At 37.2% G+C, this 25,336-nt stretch overlaps 1 protein-coding gene across 4 annotated transcripts in view; it reads left to right on the forward strand.

The window, feature by feature from the left end:
• Positions 1-937: 937 nt before the first annotated feature.
• Positions 938-25,336, forward strand: part of PATZ1 (POZ/BTB and AT hook containing zinc finger 1) — a 33,211-nt gene continuing 8,812 nt past the window's right edge. For 2 of the 4 annotated variants that reach the window (XM_053702025.1, XM_053702027.1), the window contains exons 1-5: positions 938-1,177; positions 2,156-3,298; positions 19,652-19,715; positions 22,148-22,207; positions 24,180-24,351. In XM_053702025.1, coding sequence (XP_053558000.1) covers positions 2,157-3,298; positions 19,652-19,715; positions 22,148-22,207; positions 24,180-24,351 — 1,438 coding nt within the window. In that variant the 5' untranslated portion in view covers positions 938-1,177; position 2,156. The remainder of the gene's footprint in view (positions 1,178-2,155; positions 3,299-19,651; positions 19,716-22,147; positions 22,208-24,179; positions 24,352-25,336) is intronic. The other 2 variants (XM_053702026.1, XM_053702028.1) reach the window with 1 other exon arrangement.

Consider the following 25,336-nt stretch of genomic DNA (forward strand, 5'->3'; position numbering starts at 1 on the left):
AAGTAAGCACTTTAACACTTGAATAGGCCCATGTAAATTATTTGACAGTTCTAACAACCTCTAAATAGAACTCAACTTATATAATGTGATTTCCCCAATGCTGAGAGCTGCAGCCCCCTCTCCTTCTAATGTACTGGAATAAAACAAAAAATGTTTTCCTTCATGTTCATGTTGGATAGTCAGCTCTCATGAGTATACCACTCATTGTAACTATCATATTGGTGCATGTTGTTCATCCTAATAAAAAGCGCACAAACTTTATGCCACAGTATTAATAAAGTTAAAAATAAAAGTATTTCAACAAGTAACAGAAATAAGCCTAGGTATGTGATAGGGCAGATATGCGATTTAGGAATAAGGAAGACAAGTACAGGAGTTGTTTTAATGAGTAGCTCACTAAGGGGCAGTAAAACATTGCGTTCTGAAAGAGGTCACAAAATAGTTTTTAATATGAACTTGTACATGGGTGTAACTAACATATTTCTGAGATGCCTAAATGGTGTAGAGAAACAAATGGTTGAAAGGGGGTGTTTAGATGAATGCACAAACAAGAGGTGTGGGGATATCGAGAGGACATACTTACTAATAGAACTAAACATAATAATAGAGATAGAATTACATTTCTCTGGGGCTATTTGTGATGATATATATATATACTGTTACACACACACACACACATATATATATATATATATAATATATATATATATACACACACACACACACACGCAGAAGCACATATATAAACTGTATTTATTCCGGAACACAGCTTTACTGGGGGAGGGGGGTTGGGTGCGTTCATTAATCACGAATTAAAGTCTATGTGTCCATAGTGTAAATGTGTATCATCTCGGGGGGGTCGGTATTCTGCGGGGTCTCCCAGGCTGAACACAAGGGCGGGGGGAGTGCTCAGAGGGAGGGGGGCCGGGGGGGCGGACGCAGATTCTCAGCCTGGGGGGGATCAGACACAAAGAGGCTGCGGAAGACCAGGCCGGAGCTGCCAGCTTTCCCGGTGTGGGGGGGTCCCGGTTAGGGGTGTCGATCTCTAATGTCCCCGTGGTGGAGGTGCAAGAATAAGTGAGAAGGTCTAACGAACGCACGCGCTGAAGGCCCGGGATTCCTGCACAGCGCGTGCACGTCTGACAGGGGGAGGAGCCTGGCGAGAACGCGCACCCAGGTGACATCCCCGACCCCCAATATATGACAAGCCCCCCCCCCCATAATGACTCCCAATGTACCCCTGTTCTAGACCACCTACTCATAATTTACCCCTTCCCAGGAAACATAAAGCTGCAATTGTATTATTATAACCATTATTTTAACGGCTTTACTCTCTGAGGTAGCCTAAACCAACCACCTGACCCATCAATAAGAACCCACAATTGTACTCCTGCTCCACCTGTATTGAGTTTGCCTCCAAACCTTCAGACACTCTATGAACCCTACCTCTGCCATACCAAAACGTATGGGGTCCCTTATAAAGAGACCTGTATACGTACATCATATATCCACCCTCATTTGTATTTAGAGTTATAGATTGTAACATTGGTTACCTTATTTACAAACATTGTCACACAGAAAGCTGTGTGTGTGTTAAAAAAAAAAAGTTAGGACACTCACTCACTCATTGATGTGCATCTGCATCATAAATACCTGTTAGGGATGCACCAGTAAATAATACAGGTCATTTACATATGTGTACAATGTACATGGATAGGAACTGTTATCACCCCAAACCTGGCATTCATTACACTATTGCTGTATTCATGTCTATAATTTACCTTTAACAGGTTGCACAAGTCATTTATAGCATAGCACTTAAACACTGTTACTAACTTTGTAAAAAAAAAATTACAAAAACAAAATATATATTCTATTATCAAGATTTTATAGAATCCCAAACCAACATATTTAAAAACTGAGGGAATATGATACTTTATTCCCTCATATATAGCCTTTTTAAAAAAAAAAAAATGAGATAAACAACTATATTACACCCTTTTTATACTTAGAAACATTTATTTGTTTAAGGCCTATTTGATTGCAATTGTTGTGTTAGTCTCCATTATAGAGACCCTTGTATGAACAAACCAAACTTTAATCCAAAATAGACATAGGGATAGACTAATATCACCCAAATTCCTCCATATTGCAGCATGGAACGTCTGTCGGAGGCCTGTGGACCCTCTTATTACACCTATCAGGTGAGCCAGCACAGTTTAGATCTTCTACAGAACCTCAATCAGCAGCGTAAGAGTGGAAGCCGTTTTTGTGATGTGGTCCTTCGGGTGGGAGAGGATAGTTTTCCTGCCCACCGTGCTGTGCTAGCAGCCTGCAGTCAATACTTTGAGTCAGTATTGGGAGACTCAGAGGGGCCAAACCCACGAGAGCTAGAGATGCATACCATTAGCTCCAAAGTTTTTGGGGACATTTTAGACTTTGCATATACATCCCGAATTGTGATTCGACTGGAAAGCTTCCCTGAACTTATGACAGCTGCCAAGTTCCTTCTTATGCGTTCTGTCATTGACATTTGCCAGGAGGTAATTAAGCAGTCCAATGTGCAAATCCTGGTGCCTCAATCACGCCCAGATCTTATGCTATTCCGTCCTGGAGCCTCAGATCTTGGCTTCCCATTGGATATGACTAATGGAGCTGTGATGGGTACAGGCATTGCTGGGTCACTGGGAGAAGAAGAAGAGGACTCAGTTCGTCCAGGGCCAGCGGTGCCAAGTCAGGCCTCGCTGCTGGCACTTGGAGGAACCCCACATATGCTATCTCCCCAATATCAAGTTGGAATACATGGTTTAGGGGGAAGACGAGGTCGGGGGAGACCAAGGAAGCCCAGTGTCTTGGACTCTGTGCTCTTTGGTGCAATGGGTGGGTTACGAGAAACTGGGGTGCTTCCTTGTGGGCTGTGTGATAAAGTCTTCACTGACCCTTTACGATTACGGCAGCATGAGGCACAGCATGGGGTCACAAGTCTCCAGCTTGGATATGGGGAATTACAGACCTCCCGTCTGGGGGAGAATGGACTGGGGCAGGAGGAATCAGATACTCCCAGGAAAAGGAACCGAGCAAGGAAGCAGGTTGCTTGTGATATATGTGGAAAGATCTTTAGGGACGTGTACCATCTAAACCGCCACAAGCTGTCTCATTCTGGAGAGAAGCCATACTCATGTCCTGTATGTGGCCTTCGATTCAAACGCAAAGACAGAATGTCCTACCATGTGCGCTCCCATGATGGCTCAGTAGGAAAGCCCTACATATGTCAAAGCTGTGGAAAGGGATTCTCCAGGTACGTGTAACATCAATATTGTGCATAGTTGTAACATTACCAGAAACGGTGGGGTTGGCTGGGTGGTCCTTCTGTTTCCTTCTGACTTATATGGAATATTTTCATAAAAGCAATAAAACACATTCTTCTACAAGTCTTGATAAATCCCAGGAGCAATGCTTCCTGTAAATTTACTTTTGACTGTTAACTTTTTTGGATTACCTTAGGGTTGCCACCCAGCCAGTATTTTACTGAAATTGCTGGTATTTTTAAGGTTCTGGTCAAAGTTGTTAATAAAGATTAAATATAGAAATAAAGATTCAATCATGGTGAAATTTCTCATGAACATGTTAGAATCTAATTATAAACCAATGATCATGTAAAATCAGCCCTAGCAGCTTTAGTTTCTAATGTATGTAAATTTATGCAAAAGAACATTGCTGGTATTTTTTTTAAAGAAAAGGTGTTAACCCTACTTTAGATATATTTGTATACAGAAACACTTCTCTCTCTCTTAAAAATGTGCTTACACACAAGGTGCCAGTCTCAGTGGCATAAGCATCCACTGATTGGTGTGTATACTATGTGCACGTGGTTAAAGGGACAGTCTACTTTAAAAAAAAATATTGTTTAAAAAGTTAGATAATCCCTTTATTACCCATTCCTTAGTTTTGCATAACCAACACTGTTTTATTAATACACTTTTTTTTACCTGTGATTGACTTGTATCTAAGCCACTGCAGACTGCTCCCTTATCTCAGTTCTTTTGGCAGACTTGCATTTTAGCCAATCAGTGCTGACTCATAAATAACTCCACAATGAGCACAATATTATCTATATGATACTCATGAACTAGCTCTGTAAAAAGCTAATGAAAATAACTGAAGGCTTAGAAATTAGCATATGAGCCTACCTAGGTTTAGCCTTCATAAAAAATACCAAAAGAACAAAGCAAATTTGATTATAAAAGTAAATAGGAAAGTTGTTTAAAATTGCATGCCCCTATCTGAATCATGAACGTTTGCAGTGTTTCTCAACTCCAGTCAGGATATTTAACAGGCCAGATATTCATTATATCTTAACTAGAGCACAGGTGAAATAATCATCTGAAGGGCGAGAGCAGGTTAGTAACCATGGGTACTGATCAGTTGATTATTTAACCTGCGCTGTAGTTAAGATATAATGAATATCTGGCCTGTTAAGGGTCCCGAGGACTGGAGTTGAGAAACACTGGTTTAAGGACCAGTAAAAACAGTAGATTTGCATAATCAACAAATGCACAATAAAAAAACAATGCAATAGCACTTAGTCTGAACTTCAAATGAGTAGTAGATTTTTTTTTCTGACAAAGTTATGTCTATTTCCACTCCCCCTGTATAATGTGACAGCCATCAACCAATCACAAATGCATATACGTATATGCTGTGAATTCTTGCACATATAAAAAGATTGTGCACATTTTGTTAATGGAAGTAATTTGGAAAGATGTTTAATATTGCATGATCTATCTGAATAATGAAAGTTTAATTTTGACTTAAAGTGACATGAAACCCAAAATATTTATTTCAGGATTCAGATAGCGAATACAATTTTAAACAACATTCCGATTTACTTTGCTTCATTCTTTTGACATCCTTTGTTGAAGAAACAGCAATGCACATGGGTGACCAATCACACGAGGCATCTATGTGCAGCCACTGAGCCTATCTAGATATGCTTTTCAACAAAGGGTATCAAGAGAATGAAGCAAATTAGATAATAGAAGTAAATTAGAAAGTTTTTTTAAAACTGCATACGCTTTCTAAATAATGAAAGAAACAATTTGGGTTTCATGTCCCTTTAACTGTCCCTTTAACTGACAGACAAGCAGATGCACACAGCAGATGCACAATTCAGACGCTTGCAAGGCTCCTAGATCTGCATTTTTTCCACACTCCCTTTGGCACACTCAGAGTTACAAAAAGGCCAAGCAGCCTTTTTTAAAGCAATGAATGTTGCAAAGTTTGTATTACAATGTACATTTAAGAAAAATTACAGATGACTTAGGTTTATGGAGAAAAGTTTTTTTTCTCTTTTAATAGACATTAGAAAACAATGTATATTGTTAAAGGGACAGTCAAGTCCAAAAAAACCTTTAATTTTTCAAATAGGGCATGTAATTTTAAACAACTTTCCAATTTACTTTTATCAACAATTTTGCTTTGTTCTCTTGGTATTCTAGTTGAAAGCAAACCTAGGAAGGCTCATATGATCATTTTTAAGCCCTTGAAGGCCGCCTCTTTTTTATTAGCTTTTCACAGCAGGGGAGTGCTAGCTCATGTAGACCATATAGATAGCATTGTAGTGGCAGACACTTCACTAATTGGCAAAAATGCAAGTCAATAGATAATAACTAAAAGTCATGTGATTAGGGGCAGTCAGAAGATGCTTAGATACCAGTTAGTCACAGAAGTAAAAAGTATATTAATATAACAGTGTGGGTTATGCAAAACTGGGGAATGGGTAATAAAGGGATTATCTATATTTTTAAACAACAAGAATTCTGGTGTTGACTGTCCCTTTAATTTATAATTATACTTTATAATTCTAATAATAATACTTATATAAAGCAGTATGTAGTTATAAGGATGAATACAGAGTATTATATAGGGATTTACAAAGCAACACAATTTTATTATATAATGTAAGATAATGGGGGGGAAGCTATTCTAAACAAAGTTAAAGTAAGCACATATATAGCTTTATATTTAAATTGATAAGTTAGGTTCTAGAAAGAATTTTAAGGAGGGTTTATATAAATGTATGTGTTATTTAGTGTAATTTCCGATATAGAAGTGTATATCTGTCCTTCAGTGTGCATGCATGCATTTCATTTATGACAGCAAAAATATGTTTCAATATTTCACTAGAGTTATAACAACTTAAGCTGTGGCAGGCAGCTAGGAACACTGCACACAGAGAGACATGAGTCTCTATGACAGCAGCAGCAAATATCTTATAATTAATTGTTTTATTTTATAACCATATCAATATTTTTTTGTTTGTTGGAAATACATGTTGCCTTTCCTGTATTTTTAGGAAATAAAATGATATGTTATGAAATCTAAAGTGAGCTATGCATGTGTAGAATTATTGACCCCCCCCAATACACCATTGCCCCATGGGACGCCATCTCAGACCGTGTGCACCAGTGACACCCCCTCAAATGGAGGATTTCAGTCTTTGCTCTGCGATTGGGCAGAATGAGAGGGGGGGTCTAAAGGAGCACAAAGGCAGACTCTCCTCCCCACTAGAAAAATGTTGAACTCTCCCCCTCCTTGTCGGGTAAGGAGAAATCTAGGGGAGGGGGGTCGGTCTGAGCATGTGTGTGTAGAGTGGAAGAGCATGAAAATATAATCCCCTTCAATGCTAAACACACCTTTTTTTCACATATCCCTGTACTTCTGAAACAAAAACAAATAAGTTGCTATAGATTTAATATTTAAATGTTGTGGAAATGTTTTTGTTGTAGCTGTGTTATTAGCAATTCTGTCTGATATTATAGAAGAAACTCTAATTAGCTGAATGAAACCATTCTTGTAAAGACTATGTTATCATGTCAGTGACAACTCACTCATGTGTATGTAAAATGTCTGAAGAAGGTACTGCTCTGATAGATAATAATGTAGAGTTATGGATTAATCCAAAAGGTCAGCACTTCTACCATTTTGTTCAATTCATTTTAATGTGGATAAACTGAAGCCTATCATTTTTTATATATATATCTGTGTTGTCTTTTCACATTCTGTATCTTTTGAACATTAATATTAATACTTAAAACAATTTTGTGTTCTACTATCTTTGTCTATGACATCAGTCACAGCCAGTGCCAGGGGACAATAACTTATAGAAATCATTCAGCCTAATGGCAGTTTAATGGTGATATTGGGGTACATAGGTTTAGATCTAGGTGCAGGGTAACCCCTTGGATGCATTCTAGCATCCAAGTAGTTAATGAGAGTTTTTATAAGGCCCCTCTTTGTTACATTTTATTGAAATCCTTTTTGTTCTGTTTTTACTTCTTTTTGATATCCTGCTTTACGCTTCCTCTTCCTGTCTCCTATACAAACTAAATGGAGTGAACACACTACAGTCTTTCTTTAAATCATATGTTCTATACAGCTTGTTTGCTGAAGATCATGCTTAGGTGATCCAATCAGGAGTGACAGTTGTATGACCCACCAATCACTGGCCATGTTATGTTTAGTAGTTGCATTGTTTGGCTTAAATACATTATTAGTTCAAAAATAACATACAAATTAGAGCATTCATTAGACTGTCCATTTAATAATCACTCCGATTTCTGTGTTGTTCTGGTAAGCATATTCATTAAAACATTAGCAATCTTTCCACACCCTTGACCATACTGCCTCAGATAACGTAAGAATGTAGGAGACTCTTATTATTGCATTCTGTTGTTAACCCTTGCATATGAGTTAAACACATAGCTTAAGTCTGTTCCAGAGCAGCATTGCCCTACTGGCAGCAAAGGGAAATTTTTCAGAGCTATCTTATATGAAAAGGGGGAAAATAAATAATGAAATTATATTTCAAAACTGTTTTACTAAATATTTTGGGACAGATTACAAGTGGAGCACAAACGTTTGCGCTCAGGATTTCGCAATCGTTTGCGCCTAGGTAAAATTGCGCTCTTATAATGAGTTGAGCGTAAACGCAATCGTGTGATCACAATAATCAAATGATAAATGCGTCCTCAGAGGTGTGGTTACCTGTTTAGCAAAACATAAAAGTGTCACAAAACATATAAAAAATACATTACAAGGTACAGTTTCACTCATAATAAAACCATCTAATAAAAATTATTAAAAAAATAAATTTGCACAAAAAAGTTATAAATGCTCAGATATGTGGTCTCAGGTGTTAGGAAAAAAAAAGGCAGGCAAAGGACTTTAACATTGAGATACATCTCTAATGATGTATATGTATGTACAGTGCCTCACAAAACTGAGTACACCCCTCACATTTTTGTAAATATTTTATATCTTTTCATGTGACAGCACTGAAGAAATGACACTTTGCTACAATGTAAATTAGTGAGTGTACAGCCTGTATAACAGTGTACATTTGCTGTCCCCTCAAAATAACTCAACACACAGCCAATAATGTCTAAACCGTTGGCAACAAAAGTGAGTACATGCCTAAGTGGAAATGTCCAAATTGGGCCCAATTAGCCATTTTCCCTCCCTGGTGTCATGTGACTCGTTAGTGTTACAAGGTCTCAGGTGTGAATGGGGAGCAGGTGTGTTAAATTTGGTGTTATTGCTCTCACACTCTCTCATACTGGTCACTGGAAGTTCAACATGGCACCTCATGGCAAAGAACTCTGAGGATCTGGAAAAAAAATTGTTGCTCTACATAAAGATGGCATAGGCTATAAGAAGATTGCCAAGACCCTGAAACTGAGCTGCAGCACAGTGGGCAAGACCATAAAGCGGTTTCACAGGACAGGTTCCACTCATAACAGGCCTTGCCATGGTTGACCAAAGAAGTTGAGTGCACATGCTCAGCGTCACATTTAGAGGTTGTCTTTGGGAAATAGACTTATGAGTGCTGCCAGCATTACTGCAGCAGTTGAAGGGGTGGGGGTTCAGCCTGTCAGTGCTCAGACCATAGGCCGCACACTGCATCAAATTGGTCTGCATGCCTGTCGTCGCAGAAGGAAGCCTCTTCTAAAGATGATGCACAAGAAAGCCCGCAAACAATTTGCTGAAGACAGACTAAGGACATGGATTACTGGAACCATGTCCTGTGGTCCAATGAGACCAAGATAAACTTATTTGGTTGAGATGGTGTCAAGCGTGTGTGGTGGCAACCAGGTAAGTATTACAAAGACAAGTGTGTCTTGCCTACAGTCAAGCATGGTGGTGGGAGTGTCATGGTCTGGGCCTGCATGAGTGCTGCCGGCACTGGGGAGCTACAGTTCATTGAGGGAACCATGAATGCCAACATTTACTGTGACATACTGAAGCGGAGACTGGGCCGCAGGGCAGTATTCCAACATGATAATGACCCCAAACACACCTCCAAGACGACCACTGCCTTGCTAAAGAAGCTGAGAGTAAAGTTGATGGACTGGCCAAGCATGTCTCCAGACCTAAACCCTATTGAGCATCTGTGGAGCATCCTCAAAAGGAAGGTGGAGGAGCGCAAGGTCTCCAACATCCACCAGCTCCGTGATGTCGTCATGAAGGAGTGGAAGAGAACTCCAGTGGCAACCTGTGAAGCTCTGGTGAACTCCATGCTCAAGAGGGTTAAGGCAGTGCTGGAAAATAATGGTGGCCACACAAAATCTTGACACTTTGGGCCCAATTTGGACATTTCCACTTAGGGGTGTACTCACTTTTGTTGCCAACGGTTTAGACATAAATGGCTGAGTGTTGAGTTATTTTGAGGGGACAGCAAATTTACACTGTTATACAGGCTGTACACTCACTACTTTACATTGTAGCAAAGTGTCATTTCTTCAATGTTGTCATATGAAAAGATATAATAAAATATTTACAAAAATGTGAGGGGTGCACTCAGTTTTGTAAGATACTGTATATACAAATGTCTATATATGTGTACATATGTATTTATATGTGTAGAATTGTATATATGTATTTACAGACATATATACACATATAAACACATACATACATACTGTACACATGTATACATATATAGACCTATATAGAAGTGCTTTGGAGCCCTTGGCAGTTAAGTAGATAAAAACATGAAATAACATATTTATGCAATATTCATATTTAATAAAGATTTGAACTATGTATTTACTGTAAATATTTCACATTCCAATGATCTACACATAGGGGAATATGTTCTAAGTATTTATAAATAGATATTCTTATATATTCTGTATATATCTATACCTATATATAATCATGTGTATATATAAATATAGATATATCTTGTACCAAAATACCATCAGATAGATATATGTAGAAATATGTATTTATACATAAATAGAACATATTCTGCTATGTGCAGAACATTGGAATGTGAAATATTCATATTTTCATTTCGGGTTAGTACACATTAGAATATGCGATCAGGTAACTTTTTACTTTCAAATCATAATACCGGCGCGACTCAACAAGCGCAAAAAGCTTACTTTTCGTGCAATCAGAACTCCACTTGTAGTCTGGCATTAATATATCAAATTTTAACGGGATATGAAAGTTAACATTGAACTTGCAAGAATCAGATAGAGCATGTCATTTTAAAATCACTTCTACTTTCATATTTGCTTTGTTTCCTTGATATCAATTGTTGAAAAATAATACGCACATATCCTACACTAGTGGGAGCTAGCTGCTGATTGGTGCCTGCACACATTTGTCTCTTGTGATTGGCTAACTAGATGTGTTCGGCTAGCTGCCAGTAGTGCAATGCTGTTACTTCAGCAAAGGATAACAAGAGAAATAAGGATATTTAATTATGAAAGTAAAATTGAAAGTTGTTTAAAATTGTTTGTTCTATCCGAATCATTAATTAAATTTTGGGGTTTCCGGTCCCTTTTAAGTGGTGGGTGCTACCATGTTGAAATGTAGCTATCACTGAATTCCAGTGCTGATATGTTTGAAGGAGAATTGTCTATTATCCCATATAAAAAGTTATATAGCTTTAGCATGAAATTCATATAAGTGCATTTTAATTTTGAATAGAATATTTAAAAAAAAACAACAAATTTATTAGCATAAATGATTCTAGCAAAAGCTATCAATGTGTGAGTGACATATTTTACAATGCACAAACGCAGAGCATATCTAGATATGCTATGTGCATCTGCATTCAATACCACATCTGCTTAGAGAGCTTCTCAGTAGTAATAACTTTGTTTTCATCATCGCAAACATGATGCAAATGACAACTGCCTCAGCGCAAACTCTGTTTAAATGTGGGTGCACAGAACAACATATAAATGAAACAATACATTTTAATAATAGTATTTTTGCTAATACATGTGTAATGCAAAAATGTGTCCATTCATAATTTTAATGTGTCTGTTATGTCCCTTTAAGGATACTTCAGACTCTTTATTTAAATGCTTGGGGCTGCAGCCCTTAGTGTTTCTATAACAATGTTCCTGTTGGAGCATCTACTCAAATCTCTGTTATTTTCCAAATGTCGGCTTTATTTTAAACAACTTTTCACTAAAGCTTGCTCACCATTACATTCTTTAGTGAATAGGCTTCTAGATTAGATATTTTGGAGACTGGAAAGGTAGTCTAAGGCATAGTTCTCAATTTTATGTCCCAAGAGCCAAGTTTCTTCCCTATAGCGCTCCTCACTTCTACAAACTGAATATAGAAGCGTCTGACAAGGGAGGGAAAATTGAGAGAAAAGTGCTACTGTGTATGTGTATATCTGGATTTGTAGAATAAAAGTAATATATCATCACTGCATCACACTACAAGGCAGATGTGGGCACTTGTAGAAGAAAAAAAATGATATAGCAAGCTGAAGCATGGATCATGTGATGTTATTGTTTTTTATAGAAGTACAGCATCTGTTTGTTTTATCTGAGTAATAGTATTTCCAAAATGTACTCACTGAACTAAAAGAATAAAATCTTTTATGGTCCCTCTGAAAACATTGGCATTTCTTGTCAGCCCAGTGGAGGCTTTTCGCTGTCACCCAAGATGGCTGTGGAAATTATCCTTATATAGTGGCTGAGAGAATTTGATCATTTGTGAGCAGATATGCATTTCAGTTTTAATTTAAACAACTTTTATTTAACTGTAATGTTCCAAAAAAATGCTTTTAACATGCTTAATCATGTACGTCGCTGGTCATTAAGGGATTGTCTGCTTGCGGCAAGACTGCGGTATTGAACCCTGCCTCCCTCCTGCAGACTTGCTAAAATAACCTGGTCTTGTCGCTGGCAGCAAGACCGTGCTATTGAAAAAGGCACCCCCATAGAAAGACCAGCGACTTACAGAGTACATCTCTGGTCGTTAAGGGGTTAATACTGTCTCTCTCATGTATACTTTAGACATTGTTATGCTCAAAGTACAGTAGAAATATAGCCTGTTTTTTTATTGACATATGAAATCTATATATATATATATATATATATAAATATATATATATATATATATATATATATATATATACTCAAAAGAAATAACTTGCACCCAGTTTCTTCCATAAGGATGTTACCACTTTATTCACATATTGTGGTACACTTCACATTCAAAAACATCCAACGTTTCGGTCCTCCACCTGGAACCTTTATCAAGGATACAACACAAACTTAAACACCCACCTTAAATAGTATTCCACATAGGAATCTATAGACACTTCTCATCTGAAAATCACCAAACAGGATCATCAGGCACCAACTTCCTGTGATAACATCATCACAAAATTAACAAAAAAAAACTACTAAAGTAAAGTTTAGAAAAAAATACTGAAAACAAATTTCCACATCAAAAGGGCTGAATCGTATCCTTGTGCTACATATTCTATGCATAGATCATCAAAAAACAAAAAATGATCCGTTGTCATGGCAACAGAACCGTCCCCCCCGTCCCCGTAAAATTACAAAAACGGAAGTTGCTGCCTCCTGTCCTAAGGTTATTTAGATATATATACAAAAAAGTACTAATTTTAAGTACCAATCAAAATCACAGTAGGGTAAATCATACTCTATAAAATACTGAGCACATTACTTATTAATTAAACACTAATCCTAACTGATTTGAGTAAGATGACCAAGAGATATGATCTAAGATAAAACTAAAAGATGAAAGGTTAAAAGATATTGGTGAAATAAGGTCTGACATGATTTTAGTAACCTTAGATGTTTCTAGTCTGTATACTAACATAGACATACAGGAGGACATTGATAGTGTGCTGGGGGTTATCAAGAAAAGTGGTCAGTATAATGGTCCTTGTAGCAGTTTTCTATTGGAACTGTTGGATTTTATTTTGTCTAATAATTATTTGAAATTTGAGAAGTCATACTATAGACAAAGGGTTGGGACAGCAATGGGTTCAAATGTGGCCCCATCACTGGCCAACATGTTAATGTTTGAATATGAACAGCGACACATCTTGGGAGATATTGAATTTGGTGACAAGATAAAAGGTTATTGTAGATATATCGATGACCTGTTTTTTTTATGGACTGACACTATGGACAAACTGACTGAGTTTATTAACAAGTTGAATAGGATTCCCTCGAAAATCAGATTTACTATGAATGCGAGCTACACTCATATTCCATACTTGGATGTGATGGTAGTGAAGCAGGGAGGGGTGCTACAGACTGACCTTTATTTGAAGGATACAGATAGAAATTCACTGCTTTTGGCTTCCAGTTTTCACCCCAAATCACTATTGGATAGCTTACCTCTTAGCCAATTTTCATGGATCAATAGAATTGTCTCTGATGAGGGACAGATAAAGGTTAGGGAGGAGGAAATGACCAACAAATTCCTTGATAGATGCTTTTCGTTAAAAAGTGTTGAGAATTCTAGAATAAGAAGTAAGATGACCAAGAGACATAAGATGGTAAGATGGCAAGCTCTGAACCACCTTCATGTGTCTTTACCCCTAGGTTTAATTTAGTCACTCAGCAGATGAAACAATCAATATACACGTATTGGGACAGTGTATCTACAGATGACTCTTTGAAGGGTGTTTTCAAAACCCCGCCCTCTGATTGGATATAGAAGAGGAAAAAGTTTGAAGGACCTTTTGGTTTGAACTGACCCTATTTAAAGTTATGACTTCAGGAGTTGGGACATTAACCCAGGCTGCCATAGGTCAGATGGCTGTATAACCTGCAACAGCCTTATTGTGGGCAATTCGTTCAGTCACCCTAGGACGGGCAAAATGATCTATTTGAAGCATAGATTAACCTGTTCTTCGCAGATGGTGATCTACATTATTAAATGCCCGTGTGGCCTTACCTATGTAGGCAAAACGGAGTGCCCCCTGAAGGACAGAATGGCCAATCACCGGTCAAGCATAAGAAAAGCCCTGAAGAAAGGAAAGAGTGACCAGCCAGTAACATTGCATTTTATTCAAGAGAAACATACGGTCACCGACCTTCGCTGTATGCCTATAGATCAAGTCAACAGACCCCCCAGAGGTGGGGATGTGAATAAATTACTACTCAGAAGAGAGATTGAGTGGATTTATAAGTTGCAAACGATGGCACCCTGGGGTCTCAATAAGCAAGTCTGGCTCTCATGTTTTTTGGATGAAAGATACTTTAGTTGCTGTTTGTTTTTGTTTTCTTTTATTGCATTAACTATGTGGTTAAGTTTTATCTTGAATCATATCTTTTGGTCATCTTACTCAAATTAGTTAGGATTAGTGTGAAATAGAATAAGTAAGTAATGTGCTCAGTATTTTATGGAGTATGATTTACCCTACTGTGATTTTGATTGGTACTTAAAATTAGTACTTTTGTGTGTATATGTAAATAACCTAGGGACACATTTTTGTAATTTGCCTTTTTTTTTTTTCTGTTGCCATGACGACTGATCATTTTTTATTTTTTGATGGCCTATGCATAGAATATGTAGCACAATTATGCAATTCAGCCCTCCTGATGTTTATTTTGATGTGGAAATTTGTTTTCAGTACTTTTTTCTAAGCTTTAGTTTAGTAGTTTTTTTGTTAATTTTGTGATGATGTCATCACAGGAAGTTGGTGCCTGCTGTTCTTGTTTGGTGATTTTCAGATGAGAAGTGTCTATAGATTCCTATGTGGAATACTATTTAAGGTGGGTGTTTAAGTTTGTGTTGTATCCTTGATAAAGGTCCCAGGTGGAGGACCGAAACGTTGGATGTTTTTGGGTGTGAAGTGTACCACAATATGTGAATAAAGTAGTATCATTCTTATTGAAGAAACCAGGTGCAAGTTATTTCTTTGTAGTGTGTTTGGAGATATATATATATATATATTATTTGGGGGGGGGGGCATAAAGAGAGCTTTCAATATATGGCAATTTTTTTTTTTTTATTGTGTGTAGTGTAGGGATCCCTCCCTGATCCCATACAAACAGCTCTTTTTCCTCCCCCTCTCACTGGTCACCACCATGTTTGTTAATGGCAGCTAGTCTGCCAGTAAAAATTTAGGGCATTTCATTTTTCTGTAGTGCAGGGATCCACCGCTCCTCTCCAACTGATTACATAACTTCTGTTGTGTAGGGACACCTCCTTCCCTCTCCCCTGCCAAGACATTTTCTGTAGTGTAGGGACCCGCCTCTACCTCCTGCAATAGATCCCGCACCTGCCTCCTTCATTCCCCCACTGGCTCTACTGTCTGCAGGGTCACACACGTTCTGTGTATCATAGTGCCAATGTTCAATAGGCTCAAGGGGTTAATATGTTTCCAATTAACCATTTTTACCTGCTGGAGTATATTAAATTGTAATTAATTATTTTTTAATTTGAAATATTTGATTTTGTAAAAAAGAAGCAGTAGCATATTTAGCCTCCCATTGGGGGTGAGAGAGAGATCAAGCCATTTAAAGAGGGTGTTCCTGCAGCTGCATACAATTAACTTCTATCAGCTGCTTGCCTGAGTTCATTGTTCATTTAAAGATATTCTCCCTCTGAGGAACATTTTTATGAGTCTTTCATTCTGTTTTATACTGCCCCTCTGTAAATCTCTGTTTAGCAACCAGTCTTGCATAGTAACATAGTAGATGAGGTTGAAAGAAGACAAATCATCCATTGAGTTTAACTTTTAAAGCCATTCAGACTTCTGTCTATAAGTTTAATGTATAACCAATGTCTGTGTTACAACATGATTAACTTACGTCAGGAAATAAAACAATATAAACTAATGTATCATTAGCACAAACATGTTATTTACATAAAATAACTGCATAGCTCAGATTAAACAGTCATGTGTTTAAAATATTCAATTATTTTATAACCCCCCCCCCCAGCTATTTAACAGTCATAACTGTGGAGTTTGTTATAAGCACAAAATATATTTAAGCCCCCTTTAAAGCTGTCTCTTGTATTGTCAGCTGCAACCTCATCAGGCAAAGTTCCACATTGTGATTGCTCTTACCGAGGAAAAACCTTTTAATCGCTTTTCCTTTAGCTTTAAAGTGTGACCTTTTGTCAAAAACTTTTTTCTTGGAATAAACAGCTCTCCTGCCAACTCTCAATTTCTATAAAGTAATTATAATTGTGTGTCCCTTTTCTCGAGTAAACAGGCCAGATTTGGCTAACCTCTCCTCATAGCGCTTTCAATCCTAGTATTAACCCCTTCACTACTGGGAATTTCAGAGAATAACAGAATTTTTTTTAGCATTTTTGCTATCACTCCATTTAAACAGAAATTGAGACTTGTTTTTTTTTTTTAATTTACCTGTCAAAAATATATATAAATATTTAAGTAGACAACCCAAGGTATTGATCTAGGCCCATTTTGGTATATTTTATGCAACCATTTCACCGCCAAAAGTAATTATATAAGATTTTTTTTTTAATTTTTTCACAAACTTTGGGTTTCTCACTTAAATTATTTACATACAGCTTGTGCAATCATAACACAAATGATTGTAAATACTTCCCTAGGATATATAAATAGCAGACATACATAGCTTCGCCATTGGTTTTTGGTAAATATAATGCCACTTATTGTAGCTGCGCACCACACTTCTATTATTCCCGGCAGTGAAGGGGTTAATAAGGTAGCTTGTAATGTTAATTTTAGCTGCAATCTAGAGATTACCCTCCCACCTGACACCTCCCAAGCAGCTCTCTTCCCTCCCTCATCCCCATTGGTCACACCATCTTATATATATATATATTTGTTTATTCTGAGGTGTAGAGATCCTCCTCAACCTTCCCCCTCCAACTAATTACAGACATCTTTAGTACTGGCAGCTGTCTGACAATACCTGTACATACATGTTTGTTTTTTTCTGTAGTGTAGTGGTCCCCCACTTCCACTCCCTCCGGCAATCATTAGCTAGGGTGTCCTACCCTCTCACCCCACATTTGTTTCTGTAGTGTAGCTCCCCATTCCTCCCTCTCCCTTCATATTTTTATATAGAAGCTTAGGACCCATCCCACTCCCTCCCCCTCTGCTGCTGGACCGCCCACCCGCTTTCCCTCTCACACCTCCTGCTGGCACCAGCAGATGATCGTTACAGACGGTTCTGGTTCCATATGCAGGCAGATGCCTGGAGCTCAGGGACTTTACAGCCGAGACTGCTGGAGCTTCCTGCAGCTCGGACGTATATACACGATAGGCAATGTACTGCATGGTGTGTATATACATCCCTTAGGATAAAGGGGTTAAAGGTACAATTAAGTGCAAAGATATAATCTAGAATGTGTTAGGGCATTTTATTACGGCACTGTGGCTTGCAAATGACCATGTATTTATCTCCTACAAAAGGGATTAAACTCATAATTCAAGTCATCTCTAGAGCAATAATGCACTACTGGGACCTAGCTGAACACATCTGGTAAGCCAATTACAAGAGGCATATGTGCATAGCGACCAATCACCAGCTAGATCACATAGTGTATTGTTTGGGAGCTACTATTAATTATTTAACCACTACAACTGATAACACCTGGCACGTTATTCTGAACTCAGCCTTGCACAAATAATAAAGCACAACTGGTATTAAAAGTTGTTGGTTAAAATGCTTTACCAAAAAATGTTTAATGCACCGTGACCCGATACTTATATAGCGCAAACCTATACTTTAAATATGAAGCAGTAGTAGCAGGCACATTTCTCCTGTATTACTAGTTATTGGTTAAGTGTTGAGTTAGCGCACAATCCGAAGTACTGCTTTCTCTTTTTAACAGATATTATTAAAGTACCATAAACCCTTTTTTCATGATTCATATAGAGCATTCCATTTTAAACAATATTGCAATTTACTTCACTTTTCTAATTTGCTTTGTTTTTTTGGTATCCTTTGTTGAAAAGTATATCTGGGTAGGCTCAGGTGCCCTACTGGGTAAAAGACAAAACAAAGGGGCGCCTCATGTGTAGTAACATCAAATAAGCCACAGAAAAAAGCCAAATGGGTACTCACAAGGCTCTGGTGGAGCACACCTATTTGCTTGTAGGGACAGGCTGCAGATTTCATCAGGTGTGACAGCTCACTCACAGAGGATATCAGTCATTAAATGTTAGATGAGCACACTTATGTGCTAGTAGGAGCAAGCTGGCATATTATGGTAAGGTGTGTCAGCTCACCACCATATGAGCATATGAGCCAAGAAACGTTTTGCATTTACAGGGGGCTTGACTGTATGCCCCTAGTTCACTCCTTTGTACATTTATTTTAATTTGTTTTTAATAAATAGTATTTATTAATTTGTAAAAATACTCTTGTGAGTGATTTTACCTGCCTGCACCTGCTTGAAGTGGAACCTAACACACAGAAGTCTGCCACTTTTGGATATTGCATACTAAGGAAAAGTCCCTTGGTGGTGAGCTGACACACCTTACCATAATATGCCAGCTTGCTCCTACTAGCACATAAGTGTGCTCATCTAACATTTAATGACTGATATCCTCTGTGGGTGAGCTGTCACACCTGATGAAATCTGCAGCCTGTCCCTACAAGCACATAGGTGTGCTCCACCAGAGCCTTGTGAGTACCCATTTGGCTTTTTTTCTGTGGCTTTGTGCTTATTTGATGATACTACACATGAGGCGCCCCTTTGTTTTGTCTTTTATATAGCATCTCTGGACCATTGTTGGTGAGGAGGAGGCTGCCATCGTTGGGAAGAAAGATACACTTTTTAATCTGAAATTGAACTTTCCTTTAATATGCCAAATTGCTGGCAATTCTAATTGTATTTATATGCTCATATATCATTGAGGTTATTACTAGCTATTTATTAGCGCTCACCCATTTGTTGTGTAGATTGCCCTACTGGGAGCTAGCTGCTAATTGATAACTGCACATATATTCCTCTTGTCATTGGCTCACCAGATGTGTTCAGCTAGCTCCCAGTAGTGCATTGTTTCTCTTTCAACAAAAGATACAAAGAGAATTAAGCAATTTAGATAATAGAAGTAAACGGGAATGGTGTTTAAAATGTTATGCTTAATCTGAATCATGAAAGAAAAATATTGGGTTTCATGTCCCTTTAACTATTATTGCTTGCCATTGCACATTCAAAAACATTGGCAGTGTATAGCAAAGGCTTTGTTACTCTTTCATCTTTTTCTCTTATGTGTTTTAGCTCTCATGCTATGATACTTCTGGCTAATACACTTTTAGACATTTTGTTGAAATATATAAGGTAATAAATGTAATATCCAAAGGCTCCCATTGTGTGTTCTCTGTTTTTTCCACAGGCCAGATCATCTGAACGGACACATTAAGCAAGTTCACACGTCAGAACGACCTCATAAGTGTGAGGTATGAGAGGGGCTTATGGTCTTTCTCCTGCGAGACTGAGAGAGAAGCTCAGAGCTTTAGTCTGTGTGACTTTTAAAGCACCAGTCCCACTTTATGTTGTCACGTACTTCAATCTTTATACCACATATCACACACACATTTTTTTTACTGAAACAGATCCATAATTTAGTATAAATCCTCTGGAACTACATGAAAAATATTAACTTAAATGGACATTAAACACAAATAGCTTTATGTGTCAACCTAGAGAATCTATTAAACTATGTATGTTGGTTCATTCATACTATACTTAATCTCAAAGTTTCTTTTTCTCTAGTAGTTAAAAAATGTAATTCCACGTAAAATGCCTCGGAGCATTGATCATTTGAAATCCTGTCAGTATGGTCAAGGTTTGTACACAAGTGGTTGTATTATTATTCTTTATTTATAAAGCGCCAACAGATTCTGCAGCGCTGCCCATGGGTACAAAGATAAAAGTACAACAGAGAAACAATACTATATAAGACAACATTTTACAGACAAATACAGGGGAAATCTAGATGGGTAGGAGGATGGGAAACAGAAGGTGGGGACTGCATTCTCATTGTGTGCCTGTGAAGTCACTGGCATAACAAGATGGTGACTACTCACGTGCGCTATACGACCATCCAGAACCAAACGCTACCCTAGAGAATAAGTGTCACACTTGGGGACGAGGAATAGGCTAGAGATTTACTTGTATTATGTTTTCAGTTTTTCCAAATAGGGCAGAAAATTGTTATCCTCCGGGCATCTCCTCTGCAAAGCTTTTTTTTCTGGCTGGGAAATGCTTCTTTCTTACACATACTAGTGATTTGTAATTCAATTGCAAATTCACATATTAATAGTCTCTAGTGGTGCCACACTGCAGATTAGTTCTTGTATTCTGTAAAACAGACTGCCATTTCCTATGACTGTAATAAACAAAGCCCCAGAGTGTCTCACGTGAATAGAAAAAGCAGTGTAACAAAATAGCTCTAATCAACTCTGAAGAACTCAGAAGAGCAGAAAATATGCTATTCAGAATTCTGTCTATATGTTTAGCATATAACTGATTTCTGTGTTACAGTCAGAATTAGGAAATAAAGATTATATATTTTGTTACTATTAAACAAGATAAACTAATTTATCATTAATACAAACATATTATTTTCCATACAATAATTGATTAAAACTGAGTCACATGTAAACTACAATTTTTATATACAACTTGCATAAAAACATCAGGTCAAAACACAGGCGTCTGATCCAGTTCACAAGACTTGACTTTAAACTTGACATTTCAACAATGCTTAAAACTTTATTATTGCAAGTGAAACATTATTTCAATATACATTCATTATTTATTTTGCTGCCTTATGCTGTAAAGTACATATGAAAATGTAGCTTGTTCCACATTCTCCCAGGAAGGCTTGGGTTAGTACTTTTAGCTGATTTCTGTGAGCTTTTGTTTACCTTCCCCCTAACCTTCTCTGCAGTCACTTGCTATTAAAAGGTGGATTACCAGTTTTGAATCAAAAATCATTCTTTTCTATACCAGTGGGCATACTTTGTAGTTTGTGTGAATATTATTGTAAATACTTAAAAGACTAGTTAACACAGTGAATTTGCATAATCAACAAATAAATGCAAGATAACAAGACAATGCAATAGCACTTAGTCTGAACTTCAAATGAGTAGTATGTGTCTTTTTCCACTCCCCCTGTACCATGTGACAGCCATCAGCCAATCACAAATGCATACACGTACCATGTGACGGCTATCAGCCATTCACAAATGCATACACACTTATTCTTGCACATGCTCAGTAGGAGCTGGTGACTCAAAAAGTTTAAATATAAAAAGACTGCATATTTTGTTAATGGACGTAAATTGGAAAGTTGTTTAAAATGGCGTGCTCTATCTGAATAATGAAAGTTTAATGTTGATTGAGTGTCCCTTTTTAAATATATATTTGTATTTAGCTATTAGATGGAGAATATAAAAGAATATATGTCTGTTTAAATACCCTTTAATTAAATGATTACTAAGTACCTAAGTTGAATCAGTGCTAAGTCACCTTAAGGGAAGATAAAGGAGGCAGGTTACCCCAGTCTGTTTCTTTAGCTGCACATGTGCAAACAGAGTTCATGCTATATCTGTGTATTAGTTTGTGATTACAAAATAAAGCTGCGGTTTTTATTGCAAAATTATTATCAGACATGAAGGTTCATAGTCATGTAGTTTACAATTTGTGTTTAATGTCCTTTTAAAAACAAACTTCAATAAAAAATGTACAGACCACATTAAAACCCATGTCATTTCTGCTTAGATTACAGTGATAGACTGAACATGACAGGGTTGGGACATTTTAAGAGTTCAGCTGTTCACTAAAATGCAAAATATGATTTTACACACATTTTTCTCCAAACTAGAAAACTGTAAAAGGATTTTCCGGTGAAGTGCCGAGTGAGCAGCAGAGAGGAAGAGGACAGGTAATTTATCATTAAAATAACTTGAGCAGTACTTTGTAGACCAAGAAAGTGGGACTGGTGGTTTAATGGATTCAGCTGAAGATAACACGTGAGTGTGATTGTACAGGGGTTTGTGCCTGGTTTTGTTCCATTAAAGGGACATTAAACTCAAAATAAATGTACACTTAAAATAGGTAATGATACATAGTTTAAAAAACCCAAACTTTATTTATTATCATTATTGACTTTGCTTGCTTTTCTTCTAATTTACCTCTGAAAAGTGTGTTTTTCCACTGCCCTGGAGAGGCTGGACTGCTTCTACACAGTGTTTGCATGATCATTGCCGCAGCTAATTTATATCTGTTCCTTAATGGCCACAACAGAGGAGATAAGATAAACATATTCAAGAGGTTATTCAGGTGTTATGTTCCTGGACTGCAAAATAATGTAAATGTTGTTAATGAAATTACCGTTTTGAATGCTCATAAAACATTCATTGTGTACATATAGCTTTTGCTATGCAATGCTTCATTGCTAATATATATTACTTTTATATAAAAAGTGACTTTAATGTCCCTTTAGGTCTTAGTGAGTGTATGTTTGTGACAACTCCGTTTTATTTCATTACTTTGGAAGCCAGTGAAGCCACTTTGAACTGGTATTACGTCTGCTTGTTAATATGCAGTGTGAAAGTAGATGTGCAAGAATCTGTTAGTAACTTTGTACAAGCAATAATCAGTGCCCGATTATGGATGTGCAAGGGCATTTTACTCTAATGGCCTTAGCAAAATCTCACGTATTGTTACCACAAGTTCTGAATGTATGGTGGTAATGCAGATCACATCAATTTACAGACATAAAAATGTTCACTGTACAATTGTGCGAAAAGATTAATACCAAGGCTTTGGAAAAAACAGCAAACACCGACTCAACTACAATGGTTACATGAAGAAGAACGTCCTTACACTAGAAAAAAATACATTATAGCTATATGGGTAGAGCAGACTATATATTAAACATCATATTCTTAACCCGATGAATTGGAGATCCGGAACCCTACTAATACCCACTATACATAAAACCCCCACACAAATACAGCTTTAACTTGTGTGAATAACTATTGATACTATAGGTACATTTTGATTAAGTGGTATCCAAATAAACAGGGAACAAAATAATTAAGTTTCTACACAGCCACCACAAATAAACTGTATTGTTAAGCTATATTGATCATTCCCTTCCCCAATTCCTGCTCCTTATAAGAAATAATAAAGAATAATAAAACAAATTGTTAGAAATGTGACAATAACGACAAACATATTCAATTGTTTATTTTTGCAGTAATGTACAAATGAAAATTAAGTTGTAAAATGTGCAAACAACATTAATAAAACAGTTAAATGAAAAAATAATGTCCACTGCAACGTTGCTAATTTGTTGGCATGATGCTATATTACAGCATATCCTGGGTACCTTGGTGGTAAGAAGGTGCCATAGTGCTTGCCCCAGCCACCCCAGATAACATCAATTCCATCACATAACATTCCAAGCCAATATCTCACATAATACACACTCATCAGGTTGTATGTGTTGAATATTCCTCTATGTAGCAAATGCCTGATTAACCATAAATTAGAAAGTTGATACTATTGCCAATATACCATAATTAGTGAACACTCTGTGTGTGTGTGTTAGTGTATCAGCCAATGTCTTTGTGAATATTTGTGCCAGTTTGCTGCTGTTAATCTGAGTACATCTCATTCATAAATTTGTGTGTCTTTTCAAATATTCTGCTTTGTTTTGTTGTATTTATTCCAGTATATATTTGTATCAGTATTTTTTTTTTGCACCAATATCTCTTGAATGTACAGGTATATTTCCTGACCACTGACAAATTCTCATACAACATAGATGAAATATAAATTATACACATTGGAAGCTTTACATGAGACATCACATAGGCTAAAATCTGATTTATTCCTGTCCACTGCAGACATGCAACGCATCCTTCGCCACACGCGACCGGCTACGCTCACACTTAGCATGCCATGAAGACAAGGTGCCATGCCAGGTGTGTGGGAAATACCTGAGGGCGGCTTATATGGCAGACCACCTGAAGAAGCATAGCGAAGGCCCCAGCAACTTCTGTTCAATCTGTAACCGAGGTAACTAAATTGTCCTGTGATCACGGTAATCAAGGAATTTAAGATAGGCATGTGGCAGTAAATGCAGCCCCTTTAGTTTCTCTTAATTGTCATCTATCGTTTTTTTAAAGAGCTGGGGGAGCTTAACTGGGTATAGTTAGCCTGCATTCCTGATATTAAATGATACGCTAATCTGTATTTTTATTGCATTGGCTGGGGCTATAGCACAGTGGATGAGTATCTGTTTCATTGGAATAGAAACAATAAAGTGCTTATATGATAGTGAACCACACAAGTTAAGCGTTTATGCATTGCTGGTGGTATTTACCATCTACACGGATATGGTGTTAATTGCATCTTGGTATAAATGTATAATACACAGGTATTTACTACACATATAAAAATAATGGGATTATGAACATAAAGAAGATGTCTTTAATGGTGGTTATCAAAAGTGACATGGACCAGGAACAGTTAGTTAGTGATAACACTGTGAGTGTGGCTTAAATGTATTATTCAGTGAAAAAAATAATATATTAAAGCAGTCTGTTAGAGAAACTGTTTTTGGTGAATCTATCGTTTTTGTGTGTGTTTTGAACATACTTTTAGTCTAGTTATAGTCAGGAAACAGGGTTTTTAATGCATGATAGCATATGGTGAGAGCAGATGGCCAATGGGTAATTGTTTTGTCTGAGAAAAGTACACTAGTTTGGAACTTGTGGATACTGCACCATGACTGGTCTGTGGATCAGGGATCTGTAGACGACTGAGTAACAGAACACCTGGTAACAGTTGCCAGGTGAAAAAGTCAGAATTTGCAGGAGATGGTCTATATGTTTTGGTTTTCACACAGTAAATGTATTTGAGAGAATATATTGCCAGCTAGCACTCAATTGGTGTTGGAAAATGAGGTATATTAAGAGTCAGTAAACATCAAATGGGTCTGGGAGTAGTCAATGAGAAAGCCAGAGATGGGTCTCAAAGTAGTCAGTCAGAGAGTAGCTAG

Source organism: Bombina bombina, chromosome 2 (assembly GCF_027579735.1).
Source record: "Bombina bombina isolate aBomBom1 chromosome 2, aBomBom1.pri, whole genome shotgun sequence".
Taxonomy (NCBI): Eukaryota; Metazoa; Chordata; class Amphibia; order Anura; family Bombinatoridae; genus Bombina; species Bombina bombina.